Raw genomic sequence first — 16,854 nt, 5'->3', positions numbered from 1 at the left:
TGTGAGAGAATTGACAACCGGTTTCTTACGCCAGTGTGTGTAGAATGCACCGATGGTCGCCTAGATAAGACTTTTCGAACGAAGTTGCAAAAAAAAGAATCGATTTTAAATCGCTAAAATAAAGTCAAATAAGTTTCTTTTGATTTTCAACAACATTTATTTGCTTATTGACAGCAAAAAGACTAACTATAACTGATTGTCCACCTTAAACTGCAGATTTTTTTCTCAGCTTGATCGTTCTTTGCATGTCGAGAAGTTTTCGCCAGAATTGGATCGGAGTCGCAGACGACTCAGGACAAGCCCTCCTCCCTTCTCCCTTGTGTACCGTAGCTAACGGAACAGTTCTGTAAAGTCCAAGGTGACTGTATTTAGAAGGTTAATTTTTATCGCTTTTGCTGGGCGACATTGTGGGAGACATTTGTAAATCCCTGCATACAAATTTCATTTCCCCTCACCAGCCCTCCCCGATTGTTATACCGGAGCCCCCGGACCAGTTACATCAAGTCGAGAAATGTCATTTTGCTCTGAACAACTTCACCTTGTCGTTTTAAAACACCTTGGTCAAGTCGAGAAATATCAATTTGCTCTGCGCTACTTCTTGTCATATTCATACACGTTGCCCAGGACGGCTAAGGATAATGCTGGGCGGACCTACCTTGCGGGTTCGGTTCCAAAATAGTCGGAGTCGGACGGTGTCGAGTCCGGATTTTTGCCGGATCTTTACCCATCACTAGTTCACAGGATCTCGTTAAGGCCCGTGTCTGTGCTCCATCGCATGCGATTTTATCGCACGTGCTGTCAAACGCTTTTTCGTATAATATTGCGATTAATTGGATGATTTGAATAATATAACGATTATGAAAAATTAATTTGAGATTGTTCCTACAAAACACCACACATTTAGTTTGACAGATAAAATCGGATGCGGCGTCCGACGAAATCAAAAAATTTTGATTCCGTCGTTCGACGAAATCGCACGTCCGACGTTATCTGTCAAATTCCATATAAAATTTTGACAGGCCGCTCGATAAAATCGCACCCGATGAAGCACAGACACGGGCCTAACTTCAACATTCAAATGTCGACAAACGACTTTATCTATTTATAAGATGAAAACAAAAAACATAATAGAATTCATATTTTGTTGTTCGAAACATTTTCAGTGCGCGTTTTTGTTCATAACACACACACACACACACACTCACAAAATCCACCTCAAACGTGTGTGTATGTCTGTGCCCGTCATCTGTCAAAAGTGGTAGCCCAACGAAAGCAAGCATGGCGGCGCGCGCCTGTCAAGCGCCTGTCAAACTGCTCGCTGCGGTCCGTGTACCGACCGCTCCGCCACCGACAGCCAGCAGTCGCGGTGTATTTGCCAAGCAGCAGCAGCAACAGCAGTGGCAAGCAGCGCTAGCAGAAACCAACGGAAACTACCACGAAAGAAAAACGCATCTTCCAGCCCAAGTGTGTGTGTGTGTGTGCGTGTGTTTGTGCACGCGTCTGTGCGCGTATCCGAGCCTCCAGTTCCCAGCTTCTCCACCCCTCCCGCCCTGTGCCGTGACAATCGTTTCGTTTCGCTTGCGGCATTCCTCCGCGCTGCGTGTCGTGATATACGTGTGTTCGTGCCGTCCCCCCGTCCCCCGTACCCCGTCCGTCAGAATTTTTGCACCATTCAACCAGTCTGCCCCCAACCGATTCGCCCCCTGCCACCCCGCGGGCTACTGGAACGCGCAATAGGGGCTGCGGGCGCACACACCTCAACCAACGGGGAGCGCGTGGGGTAAGCAACTGATCGTTTTTTTTTGTTGTATTGCGGCCGCTCGTCTCTCTCTCTCTCTCTCCTTTCGCCATTTTCCTTTCGTTTGACAAAACGTTGACTTTTTTCCTCTCGCCCCCCCCCCTTGCTTTTCGTAGTGCGATCGAAAAAGGAAAACCGGCAGCAAATCGATGTGCGTGTGTGTAAGAGTGTGTGCATTACACCACAGAACGGAAGTGTGTGTGTGTGTGTGTGTGTTGAAAAGAAGAAAAGGTTTCCTTCGTGCCATGGGAATGCAGCTCCTAATGCGATGCTTTTCCTGTTTTCTTTTACCCCTTCCCCATTCATTTTTCCTCCACACTTCCACTTACACCAACGCCCACGGGTTGGGGGGGGTGTATGGTGTAATGTGCGAGTGTGTTGCACCCCGCGTACTGTTGGGGCCCGCTGCCGTGTCATGTACCTTTTGTCTTTACCTTTTTTTTGCTTTTCTTCGCTGCCAAATTTTCACACTCCCCGAGAACACCCTGCATTACGCAGTATCTACATCCCGTGTGGGGGGGGGGGGGGGGGAAGAAAGAGAGAGAGAGAAAGAGAAAGAGAAGAATATAACGCAATAACACAGGCATACAGCCAGCCAGCAACACAGTGATTCATTCCAATGGTGAAGTTTTTTTTGGTTTTAATACATTTGCAAAGAGTTGTCCGGAATTTGCTGCAACGGCCCCGTGCATGCATGCATGTGTGTGTGTGTGTGTGTGTTCTACGTCGTGCCGTCTCGCTCGCACGCACAGTTTGCACCACCAGCTGCGTTTAATGGCGTGTGCATTCATCTGACAGCCAGCCATAGCCAGCACGGATTTTCTGTCCCTCTGTCTGTGTGTGTGTGTGTGTGTGTGTGTGTGTGTGTGTGCGTGACTGTGCATGAATGTTTTTTTGTTGTTGTTTTCGTTGTTGTGTTCCTTGGCTGCCCGCAGAAACTCCGATCCAGCTGCAAATTTTAACTCCGATCACCATCCAAAGTGTGTGTGTGTGTGTGTGTGTGTGTCTGTGTGTGTACGGTGGACAGTGGAAAGTTTTTGGATCCCAAGCGAGATCCGCTCTGCCGAAACCAAACAACACCAGGACAGAAGGGCTGTGGCGTGTTTCGTCCCGATTGTGCTGTGACCCCTTTCTCTCTTCTTCTATCAAAACCACGGCGCAGCAGCAAGTGGCGCAAGGGGCAGCAGGTTGGGCGGCAATCAAAACGGCAGCGAAAATAGGCCGACACATCCAAAGACGACTTGTAGCTCTTCGTGTATTTGTGAGTGCTGTGTGTGTGTGTGTGTGTGTGTGTCTGTAATTGAGAGAGATAGAGAGAGAGTGAGAGAGAGAGAGAGAGAGAGAGAGAGAGAGAGAGAGAGAGAGAGAGAGAGAGAGAGAGAGAGAGAGAGAGAGAGAGAGAGAGGGGGAGGGATATTCCTGGATGTTCCGGAAGTGCCTCAAAAACCAGCAGCGAAGGCGGAAGAAGCAGGAACCTCCTGGAAGCACAGAAAAACACACAAGAGAAAGAGAAGATAACCACACACACACACACACACAAAACCAAAACACTGTTCAAATGTTTACGTGTTTGTGTGTGTATGTGACATTACAAAAGTGTGAAAAGTTTAAAGTTATCTTTTAATTTGTTTTTGGTTTACCCTATTTTCTTAAGTAACCAATTGACAACCCCCCCCCCCCCCTCCTTTCTCTTCCCTCCGGGGGAGAGTTTGTGTGTGTGTCGCAATGTGTGGAACGTTCCACACTCGCAATTTCGATTGTTTCAATCGCGCACACACACACACACACTGACGTAGGTACACATGCATTCAATCACACACACTAGTGATGGGTAGAGTTGGCAAAAATCCGGAATCGATTCCGATCCGACTCCGATAATTTCCATCTCCGGAGTTCCATCCGGAGTCGTTCGGAATCGTCCGGAGTCGTTTGGAGTCGCGGGTGTTGGGGAAAGCGGGGCAAAATGGGCATGTTAAGGTAGGGGGAAACTTTCCGTACTCGCTAGTGTAATTTTTGTGAACGCGTACGCCACCTAGCGGTGCCGGGTGGAAGCTATATTTTAGCTGTCAAAAAGCATTTTGTGTCGAGGAGGCTATAGTTTTACCCACTGATGGATAAGAGATCGGAAGATGGGTGAGAAATCTTGCCCAGCGCTTTGTATGAATGAAGATTTGTCCAACAACACTGGACGGACTGATTTGTAGCATATTATGGACATTGATCAACATTTCAACAGGCTGGTCGAAAATTGATGGCACACCAAGTAGGAATAATTTTGACACTTAAACTATCGCCGGTCTCGTAGTACAGTCGTCAACTCGTACGACTAAACAACATGCCCGTTATGGGTTCCAGCCCCAAATGGACCGTGCCGCCGTACGTAGGACTGACTATTGCGGAGATCAATAAGTCACTGAAAGCCAAGCCCACAAGTAGTGGTACAGGCACGCCTTGACCAACAACGGTTGTTGATCCAGTAGAAGAAGAAGAAGAAACTATACCGACCTCTAGCTTGCGCTGGTCGCCGTCAGATGCGCTAGTGAAGATAAAAATTACACTAGCAAGTACAGACAATGGCCCCCGGCTTTTATGCAGTTTACTGAATATATTCCTTTGAATATGCCACAAAACGCGAACTATTCTTACATTATTAAGGCCGGGGTGCATTGTCCGTACTCGCTAGTGCAATTTAGATTTTCGCTAGCGCATCTGGTGTTTTATTTTTAATTTAAACTGGACTGGAAAAGCTTTGTAATTGATAGGTGAATATGTTGTGCAAGTATTTTATCCACTCTTGCATCCAACGACGATGCAAACACTGCTTAAATTTGTGTTCCGGCACGACCATTCTCTCGATTACCATAAAAAGCTTCCACCAGCCGCCGCCAGGTGCGCTAGGTGAACATCAAAATTACACTAGCGAGCACGGACGATGTACCCCGGCATTTACACGACTCCACCTTTTTATCTGTGGATAAAAATTGCCATCCTAGCCCTAAAAAAAATGTAAAATAAAAGTTGATGTTTTTACGTGAAAGCTACACGCGGGGCAAAATGGGACTATGTAAACAAACCGTGAAACGTCTCAGAATACTTCTTGCAAAAATATGTGTTGCAAATTAAAACAATTTTTACACGTTTCAATCTACAAAATCGAATCTTTTGCAGGTGTGCCTGTTACCATTGTTGTGGGGACAAATACAACACTAAAGCCTCACGAAGCGCCATATGCCCAAAAGCATCTGGTCATTTTGGCCCACGTAAAGCATTGTTGTATTTTTAGCTATATTAGTAAAATTACGCGCACAATTGTCTTGCTTTCTCTTGAGACGAATTGTTTAGAAATGTCATATCTTTAAACATATATCATGTAAATCTTCCAAGCATCTCTGTGGCACTGGTTCAAGCTTATTTTCGAAGTGGCAAAAATTACATCAATATGCTACACTAACTCTTATTTTGTATTTTCCTTAGTTATTTGTTATTAAAGGGTTATAAAACATATATGATGTTCATAGAACACTTTAATGAACATTCATTTTGAGCATTGGAATATATCTTTGTAATGAAATAATGCTCAAATAGAAGGTGCCCATTTTGCCCCACATGCCCATTTTGTCTGTTGAGTCCGTCGGACTCCGATACCGGTCAACTCCGATCGACTCTGGACGACTCCGGGCGAATCCGACTTCGGGTGGAACTTGCGGTTGCCATTTTTCCGGAGTCGCAATCGGACTAACAATAGCCGGAGTCGGATCGGAGTTGTAGGTGCGCTCTAATGAGCACATCACTATCACACACACACACACACACACGCACACTGATTCGCACAAACGTTCCAGTAATGTTGCTTTTAACCAAAAATGAAATAAAAATCTTTCTTTTCTGCTTTTTTTAGGGTAACAAACAATACCAATTGGGAGAAGCCAAAAATCAAGCAAGAAAAAAAAACCAATACAAATTACCAAAATGGTAATGTTTGCATATGTGTGTGGTGCACACATACAAACGTCATGTTGCAGCATCGGCGCTGCTGCCCATAATGCTGCCGCCACCCGCTTCAGCCACACTGTTTCCTTTGTGTGTGAGTGTGCGTGAGTGGATGTGATCAAAGATTGGAGGAAAACAAGATGAAAACGAAATGACAGCAGGCAAGAGAGATGATTCTGGTTGGCAGCTGGCGAAAGCTGCTGCTCAAATGAGAGACAGGAAACAAAGCGAGGGCTGAAGCTCCTTTCTTCGGCCGCGTGATTGACATTGACATTTTTGTTGTTGTTCGAGGGAACAGGAGCAAAAAGTTGGCAAACAATTGCTGCTCCTTGCTGCTGGTCAACTTATGGCAGGTCAGCTGGACTCGAGCAGTGGAAGCCTTGATGCGAACAAAGCGAAAAAGCCATTGGAATATTGCATCCCTTTGCAGAAAGCAAAAGAAGAAACTATTGGAGCAAGAACAACGTAACCAAGAGCAGAAACACTGACTCAACTTTTAAGCAGAGCAAAACACACTGCACTATGCTGATTTTGTTTTAATCAGCTTTAAGGAAGCTTCTAGCATTGGAGTTTGTTATATTATTTTACTCGCTTCGAGCAGAGGCTAGAAATTTGACTCGACTGCTGTGCGTTGAAATATGCTTCAGAAGCCTGACAGGGAAAATCAATCGATAACAACAAATAGCAAGACCAACTCTAGAGGATGACTTTCAAATAGGCTTTCAAAATTATAATTTTAGCACAAAAAAAGGAACTGATTGTTTTCACGTTGGTGCATGCAATGTGGTTTAACCGGCGTTGAAATGATTTTCTTTAACTAGTTTAAACACACATCAGTGCTTTTATTTTATATTTATTTGCTACAAACATCTCCCACAGAAGGCTAAAAACTAAAACTTAAAATAATCGTTAACAAACAACAAGCTTACAACTAACCTTTCCTGAAGCTTTCATTGCTTCAGGGAACTGAAATATGTTACCTCAAAACTGCAAATACCCGATTACCCCGAAGCACATCCCGCTAAGGTTTTGATGTCGAGAGCGATGGGCTTGAGTCGGTGCTGGAATCGAAAGAACACGTAGACGTTTTAATGGATCAAACTCGTCTACTTGACACATTTCTATGGACATCTCGAAACCGCAATTAGAAGCGGGAGATAGTAGAGTAGACCTAACTTCCGTAGCAATAATTCAACTCGACGTCGAGACATTTCAATTGCAAGAATAGGAATAAGTCTGATTGATTTTGAGATGTTCGAGATATGAACCTCGTATCGAACGGACTCAGCTGCGTAGGGTTTATTAATGCATTCCGTATGGTTGAGTGTTGTTGTTTCCTGTTCTGCCTGTGTGTTACCTTTGTCAGTAAAAGAGGATACTGTAAGCTTGTTTACACTGAATGTAGCTGCTGTGAATGCCTAAAACGGACAAACATTCTTGTCGGGTTCACACGGGTGCGGACGATCACGTGATTCCCTCGCTTGATTCTGGTCAGTGCTGCTAAATGTCATGAGCATCGCGAGGTATTCACCAACGAAAACAATGAACATATCCGTGGTAGATTGATGCTCATTGCTGATACTCAATGAAAGTGCGTCATGACATGCCGAAAGCGACGTGGTAATGCTTGTGTCCAACGCGATACTCTGACTGACAAGCAGAGCTTAAGGCCGGCGTAAGCATAATCACGACTCATGTCAACGCTCATGACTGAAACGAAGCTCCAATCAGCTCACGCACACAACTGAGATGATCAGAGGTGATACTCTAACAGTTGGTGGACCAATCACATGCTTGGTGACATTTTGTTTAGCACCCAACTCTTGTTGCACAAAAGTACCCAAAAGTTTGTTGCACAAAATGTCACACAACAAGCGATGGTCGCAACAACTGTTTGAGTCTCACCTCTGATCACCACAGTAGTGCTCGTGATGCTGACATGATTTTGTTTCAGTCGGAATTTGTCATGACATAGTGACTGACCAAGCGTTGGTCGCAAAAATGTCACTAAGCCTGCATTGATCTCACACCAATCGTTTTGAGTATCACCATTGATTATCACAATTGAGTTGAGCACGTGACGCTGACATGAATTTTTTTTTCAGTCAGATTTTTTTATATCATTGACAGTGACATTTTGCAGCAATGATTATGGTTTACAAGTAAAACCCGACATTACCTTTTCTTCAGCCCATTTGTCCCTCCTCTGGAGTGCCACAAGGCAGCGTCTTAAGCCTTCTATTATTCGTTCTTTTTGTCAGTGATGTTCGAGAGATTGTCCCGTCTGCAGGTCATTTGCTTTATGCTGATGACCTAAACATATATTTAACTATCAGTACCCAAAGTGACTGCCTTCGGCTTCAGGTGTTGCTTAACACTGTTCCTCTGTGGTGTTCCTACAACCGGCCAAGGTCTTTGTCCCAAGCAATGCTCTGTGTAATATCCATTTGTCATAACCGCAACCCCCCTATCCGTCACGAATATTCGCTTTCCAGATGATAAATCATTTTCTTTCGACGGGTGGCTGGCCCCAAGGCCACTATGCCGAGTTACGAAATCTCGTTGTAATTCGTTAGGTCTAGAATCCTTCGAGGTGTGATGCGCTCTCAAACGCGCGTCCAATTCATTTCGTCGTACAATGTTCGGTTCCAATGAGCCTCTGCTTCTCCAATGTATACGAGCTTTTAATACTAGCAGTAGTATCCTCCTCATCCCCGCTTATAGTCCCTTTTCTGATACTCTTCCTTCTCATCTTCGTTTTCCAATCTCTTCTTCTCGTGTTATTATATCTTACCTTGTTCTTCTTTCTTTACGTATGTTTTTATTTTCATTTATTCTCTGTTTTTGTACCGTCGTGCTCTCATTTTCTTTGCTCTTCTGGCCAACAACTTGAGGGTTTTCTTAGGATTTTTTTTGGAATTTGGAATCAAGATAGATTAAGTTAGAAATGAGTTCGATTTATGAATTGTTAAGCTGTTAGGAACGTTCCAATGCCCTCGGATGTCGTATCGCTTATCTGCTCGTTCACCCTTAGTCCTCCTTTGCCCAGTCCACAGTCTCTGTTGCTTTACCTGCATGATTGTGCTCACTGCTCTTATTTCCACGATTATGTTTGACACTAATGAATGTTTTCTTCCTTTTCTTTTTAGGGTTTCTAATAGCGCCCCGTCGATCAACTAGGTAGGCCTGCAGTAACATCCACCACTGCAGCAGCAACAGAGCAACAACCACCATCACGACGACGAGTAGGTCCCAGATACTGGCCGCGATGCCGTGGGTGGCACCGTTGGACAATGCGGCTGCCGCACAGATCGTCTGCCGGTTCTACCAGTACGGTACGTGCCGGTTTGGCAGCACCTGCCGCTTCATACATCCCGCCGCCGAGCCGGCCACAATCGGCAGCAGCTGCAGCAGCAGCACTAGCAGTAGCAGCAGCAGCACCACCAGCGGCAGCAGCTACCACACCGGCAACAGTATCAGCGACGGCAGCAGTCCGGCCGACAGTGCACCAAAGGCCAGCGCGGGCGCCGCTGCGCCCAACACCGAACAGAGCAGCCATACAGGCGCCGTCGATCTGTCCCGCTGGATCGATGCGCCCGTCTTTGTGCCGAAAGCGAAGCTTCCCCTCGAACAGCCGCCCCAACCGCCACAGCAGCAGCAGCAGCAGCAGCAGCTGCCGCCGCGAAAGAGCAAGCGAAAGAGCGACCGTCGCACGGTGATGGTGGACGAGTCACAGCTGCAACTGCGTCGCACAAGGATGGACAAGTCACAGCAGCAGCAGCAGCAAGCGGAGCAGGAGGTAGAGGACACAGAGGAGAAGCCGGACGAGGTCGGGCTGGACAACGAGGCCGACAATGAGGCGGACAACGAGGAAGAGGAGGACGAGGAGGAGGAGCAGGAAGAAGAGGAAGAAGAAGAGGCGGAGGAGGAGGAGGAGAGCGATGGTGGTGGTGCGGTCGGTGGGCTTGCCGCCGCCGCCGCCGGATCGCCCCTGCTTTCCTACGCGAACGTCGTCACGATGAACAACAACCACAACGGCACGGAGCCGGAGGTGGGGCCGGCCGGCGAGGTGCGGCTCTGCGCCCACTACGAAAAGCACGGCCTCTGCCCGCTCGCCGACTGCGTGCACGTGCACGGCGAGCTGTGCGAGCTCTGCCAGCGGTACTGTCTCGATCCGCGCGACCGGGAGCAGCAGCGGCGCCACAACGCCGACTGCATCCGGGAGCACGAGCTGGAGATGGAGCACGCGTTCGCGGTCCAGCGGTCGCGCGACAAATCGTGCGGCATCTGTCTCGACGTGGTGATGGAGAAGCGGGCCCGGGAGCAGCGGTTCGGCATACTGCCCAACTGCAAGCACACCTTCTGCCTGAGCTGCATCCGCACCTGGCGCAAGGCGACCAACTTTGCCAACAAAATCAGAAGGTAAGTAATGGCTGTGGTTTTGTTTTGTTGGACGCGCATCACTGGGCACTCTTTTAGGTACATGAACAAGCAGCAGAAGAAGACGAAAAAGGCGAAATGCAAAATTCACATTTTGCATGTATACGCTGGGCCCAGTGCTGCAAAATGTCACTGTCAATGTCATGAAAAAATCTGACTGAAAAAAAAAATGTCAGCGCCACGTACTCAATTGTGATAATCAATGGTGATACTCAAAACGGTTGGTGTGACTAATACATGCTCATGACATGTTTGCGACCATCGTTTGGTCAGTCACTATGTCATGACTTTTTTTTACTGTTATCAGTTCTGCAAAATGTCACTGACAATAGTCATGACAAATTCCGACTGAAACAAAATCATGTCAGCATCACGAGCACTACTGTGGTGATCAGAGGTGAGACTCAAACAGTTGTTGCGACCATCACATGCTTGATGACATTTTGTGATACCAACTCTTGGTCATTCACTTGGTCGTGACATTTTCTGTTGGTGATCATCATGATAGTCGTGGGAGATATGCGGTGCTTGCGAGTGGTTCCAAGAAACAAAATGAGCATGATTTCTCGCTCTGTTTGACTTGACAGATCATCAAACCAGACAAATGCGAGAAAGCATGCTAATTTTGTTGCCTGGGACCACACGCCAAGTATATTCCAAGAATTTCGTGATTATCACCGACAGAAAATGTCGTGACGAAGTGTGTGATCAAGAGTTGGGTGCTAAAGAAAATGTCACTAAGCATGTGGTTGGTCCACCAACTGTTTGAGTCTCACCTCCGATCATCTCCGTTGTGTGCGTCAGCTGATTTCAGCTTCGTTTGGGCGAGTTTTGGTGACACTGTTCACAGCCAGAAAAAGTCATGATTATGATTATGTCATGAGCTCAGCTTGTCAGTCAGAGTATCGGGTTTGACTCAAGCAGACGCACGTCGCATTCGGCATGTCATGACGCCCTTTCATTGAGTATCAGCAATGAGCATCAAGCTAACACGGATATGTTCATTGTTCATTGGTTTCGTTGGTGAACATCGCGTACTGCTCATGCCATTTGGCAGAACTGGTCGCCATGCGCCTGCGGGAGTGATGAAAAACAAAACAAAACAAAAACTAATGACCAATTTTTACCTCCCTCTCCGCCCAGGGGCTGCCCGACCTGCCGCGTGCCGTCCGACTTCGTCTGCCCGAGCTTCGTCTGGGTGGAGGCGGGCGAGGAGAAGGAGCGGCTGATCGAGAACTACAAGCAGGCGTGCAACAACACCGACTGCATGCACTTCAAGAAGGGTGCCGCCAACTGCCCGTTCGGCAACAAGTGCTTCTACCGGCACGCGCTCCCGTCCGGCGAGCTGGTCGACCTGGGGGCGCCGTCCCGCCGCCGCAACCCGAACCGGGCCGCCCGGGGGCACATCGATCCGCTGCCGCTGCAGGAGGTGCTCGCGGCCCTGCTCGCCCGCCGCAGCCTCGCCCTGCACGACGAGCTGCTGACGTCGCTGTTTTCCGACCTGGACGACTCGGACTACGATCTCGAGTCGAACGTGCGCGGGTACGGTTTCTGGTCGGACTCGTCCGAATCCGCCGACGACTATCTGTTCGACATTGTTTGAGCCGCGTGCGGGGATCGAGGGGGGTGGGGGACGTGAAATTTCAGAGAGAGAAAGAGAGAGACAGAGAGAGAAAGAGAGAGAGAGAGAGAGAGAAAGAGAGAGAGAGAGAGAAAGAGAGAGAGAGAGAAAGAGAGAGAAAGAGAGAGACAGAGATAGAGAGAGAGAGAGAGAGAGAGAGAGAGAGAGAGAGAGAGAGAGAGAGAGAGAGAGAGAGAGAGAGAGAGAGAGAGAGAGAGCCAAAGCAAAATTGCACGGTACACACATGTAAAACATTCAAACACACACAAAAAACACACACACACATACCCACACACATACAAATTCAGGTTGAGCCAGTGTTAGGTTCTACGCGATTCTGCTTGTAGAAAGATGCTGAACGTGTGTGTGTGTGTCTGCTGATTGTTAAATATTGTATCGTTAGTTCGGACCGTTATTATTAGTACTACACATATACATATATATATATTCCTCGCGGGAAAGCATCTTCGGTACGGGGGGGGGGAAGGGGGTGAATTTATCGCCAGCAAAGGGTAAACGAGAAAACCACTTCAAAAAATCGCCAAATACCAAAATCGAAAGTGCTAAGCCACGGACAGAGGCCATAATAGGGTTGGCGAAGAAGGGGAGGAAGGAGAGGTAGGAGGGGAGGGGTGCACACACACACACACACACACACACACACTGCAGCAGCATTCCGTCGCCACTTTCCGGTGGTTGCTCAAAAGCTTTCTCTTCCTTCCCATCCTCTTTATCTCTATCTCTCTCTCTCTCTCTCTCTCTCTCTCTTACTCCTAGTGACATTGTCCTTCCAAAACCAAAACACTCTCAGCTTAATCTACCTCATTCGCCCACTCCTACCTTTTCACCCCCGCCTCTCCCCACCAATCCTGCGACTGTGATGCCTTTGTGTTGGTGTGCGTGCGTGTGTGTGTGTGTGTGTGGTGAATTTTAAATGCAGGGTAACAGTGGTTGCAGGGGACACTAACAAACACAAACGCAAGCAGCAACAGCAATTAGAGAATAGTCAAGAGAAAAAAAAGGACCCATCGACTCATCAACCCCAACCGCCCACTCCCGCCCGTTCACAAAACACACCGGTCATTTGCTTGTTCAAGCTGTGAGGCAGTGAAGCACCCCATTCCCCCCTCCTCCTTCTTCGCCTATTGCTTGATAATGTTGCTTTGTAATTCTTTTTTTTTCGTTGTTTTTTTTTGCTATATCACGGCGCGCCGTTACGCAGACCGTCGTCGTGGTAAAGGTGCACACACGTGCCCACTACTGTAGATAACTTTCTTTTTGAACTTCTGTCGGTGGGGGAGGACGGCTCACCATTATTTAAATTCAATGTTTGTGTTTTGGTTTTTGGTCTCTTCTCCGTTTCAACACTCCAATTAGCATGGTAGGGCAGATGTAGGGTAGTGTGTAAGGTGCGCTGTGCAAAAGTGTTAAGCGTGCGCGTGTGTGTGTGTGTGTGTGTGCGTGTGCAATCGTTCCTTTAGGTCGTTTTGTTTGACAGTCTGCTCCAGTACTGCTTTTCCCCGTATGTAAAAGTGTATTTCTCGGAGAGAGAGACACACAAACAGAGCAGACGGTGCGGGCACGGCACAACTCCCCCCTCAGCCCTCATCTCGCTCCACTAAAAGATACACACACACACGCGCACATCGCCATTATCATTCGAAATCATTAAATTATTGTTAAACTCTTACTTTTCGGGGTTTTTTGTGTTTTTGTTTTTCTCTTTCCTCAAAATTGTTAGGTTATGGCGTATTATTGGCCCCTTGCGAGCCGTGCACAACGCAGTGAATGTATCGTAGCCAGAAAGAAACAGACAGACAAACCGGACATAGTCAAACGATTTAAAACTTAGCTAGTATGTGTGTCGGTGTGTGTGTGTGTGTGTGTGTGCGTGTGTGTACGGCATTTCGTCTCTTTTTTAACTAACGCGACAACACACTTTCTGACACTCTCTTCTTTGGCACAACAACTGGCAGGATAATCACGTCGAGCGTATCGGTCCAACACGGACCGGAATGTTTTTAAGACGTGCGAGTTGCTTTTCTGATGCGGGTGGAACAAAAAACTCCAAGCTCTCGTGTGTATACTCTAACGCTTTATATATATATATATATATATATATATATATATATATATATATATATATATATATATATATATATATATATATATATATATATATATATATATATATGTTGGATTACTTTTGTGATATAAGAAAAAGCAACAACCAAGCAACAAACACTTGTTTTTCTCCATTAGCTTTTGTAAGCAAAACTGCCTCTATAGGTGTGTGTGTGTGTGTCTTTGCAGAATGATGTAATGTTGGAGCACAGCAGAGAGCGTCGCAAGTATGTGTAGAAAAAACATGTCCCTTAGAAATGGTAAGAGCTCGAAGTTGAGATTCGAAAGTGGTGGGCGGGGGGGGGGGGGGGGGGGGTGGGGGGGGGGTGGTGCCCCTAGCTAGTATGAAGGTTTCAACGCTAGATCATGCGACCCTGCTTCCCTTTAATGCTGCTAATCCTCCTTTCTACGACTGTCTCTCTGTCTCTCTGTGTCTCTTTACTCTCCCAGCGTTACGTCAAGGATAGTTGTTAAAATAAAGTGTGATGTAGTGAAGCAAGAAGCAAGAAGCAAGAAGCAAGAAGAAGAAGAAGAAGAAGAAGAAGAAGAAGAAGAAGAAGAAGAAGAAGAAAAAAAAAGAAGAGAAAAAAAGAGAGAGAAAGTAAAGTAAAGTAAAATAATATAAACACACACACACAAACACAAAAAACGTAAATCATAGATGCCTTAAGGTTTGTTTTTAAGCATGAGTAAGATTGGCAGATTATCAAGAAGAGTGGTTGGCAACAACACGCCAACCAATATAAAATCATACTCAAAACGTAAATCATACGAAAGAAAAAAAACAAAGAAAAAGGACAGAGAGAGAGAGAGAGAGAGAGAGAAAGAGAGAGAGAGAGAGAGAGAGAGAGAGAGAAAGAGAGAAAGAGAGAGAGAGAGATCAAACATCGTTATCGAAAGGGTAAGAGAACGAAGCAAACAGAAAGGACAGGAAAGACACGTAAGGGCAAACAATTATTTGTTTTGTTTTACTGGTTGTTTTTAGTACTGTTCACATACAGAAACTCGTAAGTAGAAAAAAAAGGGATGGGGAAAAAAGGTGGAAAAGCAAAAACTGGATACCAAAACGCGAAAACGAAGGGAAAACCAACGATAAATTGAAAAGCAAACGACAAAAACCAAAAGAAACTTGAAAGTACACTAGAAGCATAGAGATGGTAAAATGGGGCAAAAGACGGCAATTCGCGTCCTTTTGTAGTTGCGGGGTGGATGGAAAGCAGTGTTCCCGATTGTGGTACAGAGTAGGGGAAGAGTCCGGCAGGGGTGGGCGTAGTAATTATTCTCTAACCTCGTTATCTGAGTATAATCGTCTATTTACAACTGTAATACACAGCGACGCGCACCGACAGCAGGTGGTGTGTGTGTATAGTAACTCGCATACGATCATTGGTAGTATTTAATGCCATGCCGAAACCAGACAGGGATGGAAGAAGCCAACACGGATTGCGATCATCCTCAACCCCCCCCCCCCCTCCCGCATCCGATTATTAAAAAACAAAAAACAAAAAGTAAGAAGTGAAAATTGTAAAGGATCACCAACACCATCAATCCAATATATCTCTCGCCCCAATATAATGCGCTGATGAAAAATCTCAAATCTCTCTCTCTCTCTCTCTATTCGATTTCGGTGTTTACGGTTGTAATAATAATAAATACGCTGGACGTTGGAAGCAAGGTTGAAAGAAAAGATCGAAAACAAAACAAACGAATCCCGGCAAAAAGAAAAAAAAAACCAAAACAACCAGAACTCACAAGGCAAAAAAAACCAAAACAAAACAAAAACAGAACGAACAAATAAACTCTATTATATATATATATACATGAAACAAAACAAGAAAAGAAAGCCAAGAAGAAGAAAAAAAAAAACAAAAAATGCTTCTGTGTTTGGAATTATTCTTTCTCTCTTACAAGGTGAGATCCGAGTTTTGCTTTTCTTTCCGAGTGTTTTATGCCAATCATCTGCTCCGACCTGTTATCACAATTTGTTGACGGTGCGTTTTTGTTTGTTTTTTCTTCTTCAAATTTTTGTGATTTTCTGATTTATTTTCCGTTTATGGGTAAAATTGTTATACGTTTTACATACATGTACATACATGGATAATTGATGTTGATTGTGAGCCGTGTGTGTGTGTGTGTGTGTGTGTGTGTCAAAGTTTTCCACTTTTCTAGTTCGTTTTCCATTTGTCTATGCACAAAACCACACACACACACACGCACACACTGTACAAAGTCCCATGTGTCACACTAACTTTGTTGTGTTTTTCTTTGTTTTTTTTTTGTTTGTTTTTATTTTGGTTTTGTTATTTCTTTCCAGCGTTTTTGTTTTCGTTCGTGGTACCTCTCTGTGTTTCCTTTTCTACTTTCCCGCACCATTTCCCTCTGCTTGCTTCTTATGATAATGTGTAGGAATGTATTCAGTTTGCGCGTGTGTGTTTTTTTCTTTTGTTTTTTTATTATTATTGTTGTGTTTTTTGTTTGTTCCTTCTTCTTCTTCTTCTTCTTCTTTTCATCCCTTTTCCTGTATCGCTTTGCGGTTGAAAGTTTTTCTTCTCCTTTTTGTTTCACTAGCTGGTTTTATATGTTTCGATTTTCCTATTCACGTTTTTACTTATTTTTTATTTCTTTTTTCCCTTTTTTTTTAGAGGTGTTGTTTTGCTCTTGCACTGATTACTGGTTGGGTGATACTTCTACAAAATCAAACGCACAATTTACCAGTAACGAAACGAAAGTACCAGTTTGTCTTATAGTGATTGGTTGCTTTTGTTTTTTTTTAGCACGGAACAGTTAAACTTTACAAGCAATGACAAAGAAAAGGTGAAACATGAAAGAAATAACAAAGAACACAAAGGAATCGACTAAAAAGGGAGCAACACGTACAAAC

The 16,854-nt window shown here is 45.5% G+C and overlaps 1 protein-coding gene across 2 annotated transcripts; it reads left to right on the top strand.

Moving 5' to 3' along the window:
* The first annotated feature begins 1,291 nt into the window (after positions 1-1,291).
* On the top strand, positions 1,292-13,539 carry LOC120957953 (E3 ubiquitin-protein ligase makorin-2-like). Of its 2 annotated transcripts, none has more exons than XM_040380446.2 (3): positions 1,292-1,780; positions 8,938-10,210; positions 11,372-13,539. In XM_040380446.2, the coding sequence occupies exons 2-3, from the start codon at positions 9,057-9,059 to the stop codon at positions 11,829-11,831; spliced, it is 1,614 nt and encodes a 537-aa protein (XP_040236380.2). In that variant the 5' UTR covers positions 1,292-1,780; positions 8,938-9,056; the 3' UTR covers positions 11,832-13,539. The 2 variants fall into 2 exon arrangements, with proteins under 2 accessions (XP_040236380.2, XP_040236386.2); XM_040380452.2 differs by lacking the exon at positions 1,292-1,780 and adding an exon at positions 2,340-3,059.
* Positions 13,540-16,854: the final 3,315 nt, after the last annotated feature.

Source organism: Anopheles coluzzii, chromosome X, assembly GCF_943734685.1.
Source record: "Anopheles coluzzii chromosome X, AcolN3, whole genome shotgun sequence".
Classification (NCBI taxonomy): Eukaryota; Metazoa; Arthropoda; class Insecta; order Diptera; family Culicidae; genus Anopheles; species Anopheles coluzzii.
Note: the sequence above shows the minus strand (reverse complement) of the source record. Positions and strands in the feature narration are given on the sequence as shown.

Coding starts and splice junctions, on each gene's coding strand:
- LOC120957953 (XM_040380446.2), top strand. CDS start 9,057: ATGCCGTGGGTGGCACCGTTGGACAATGCGGCTGCCGCACAGATCGTC. Junction 10,211..11,371: donor TTTGCCAACAAAATCAGAAG/GTAAGTAATGGC, acceptor CTCTCCGCCCAG/GGGCTGCCCGACCTGCCGCG.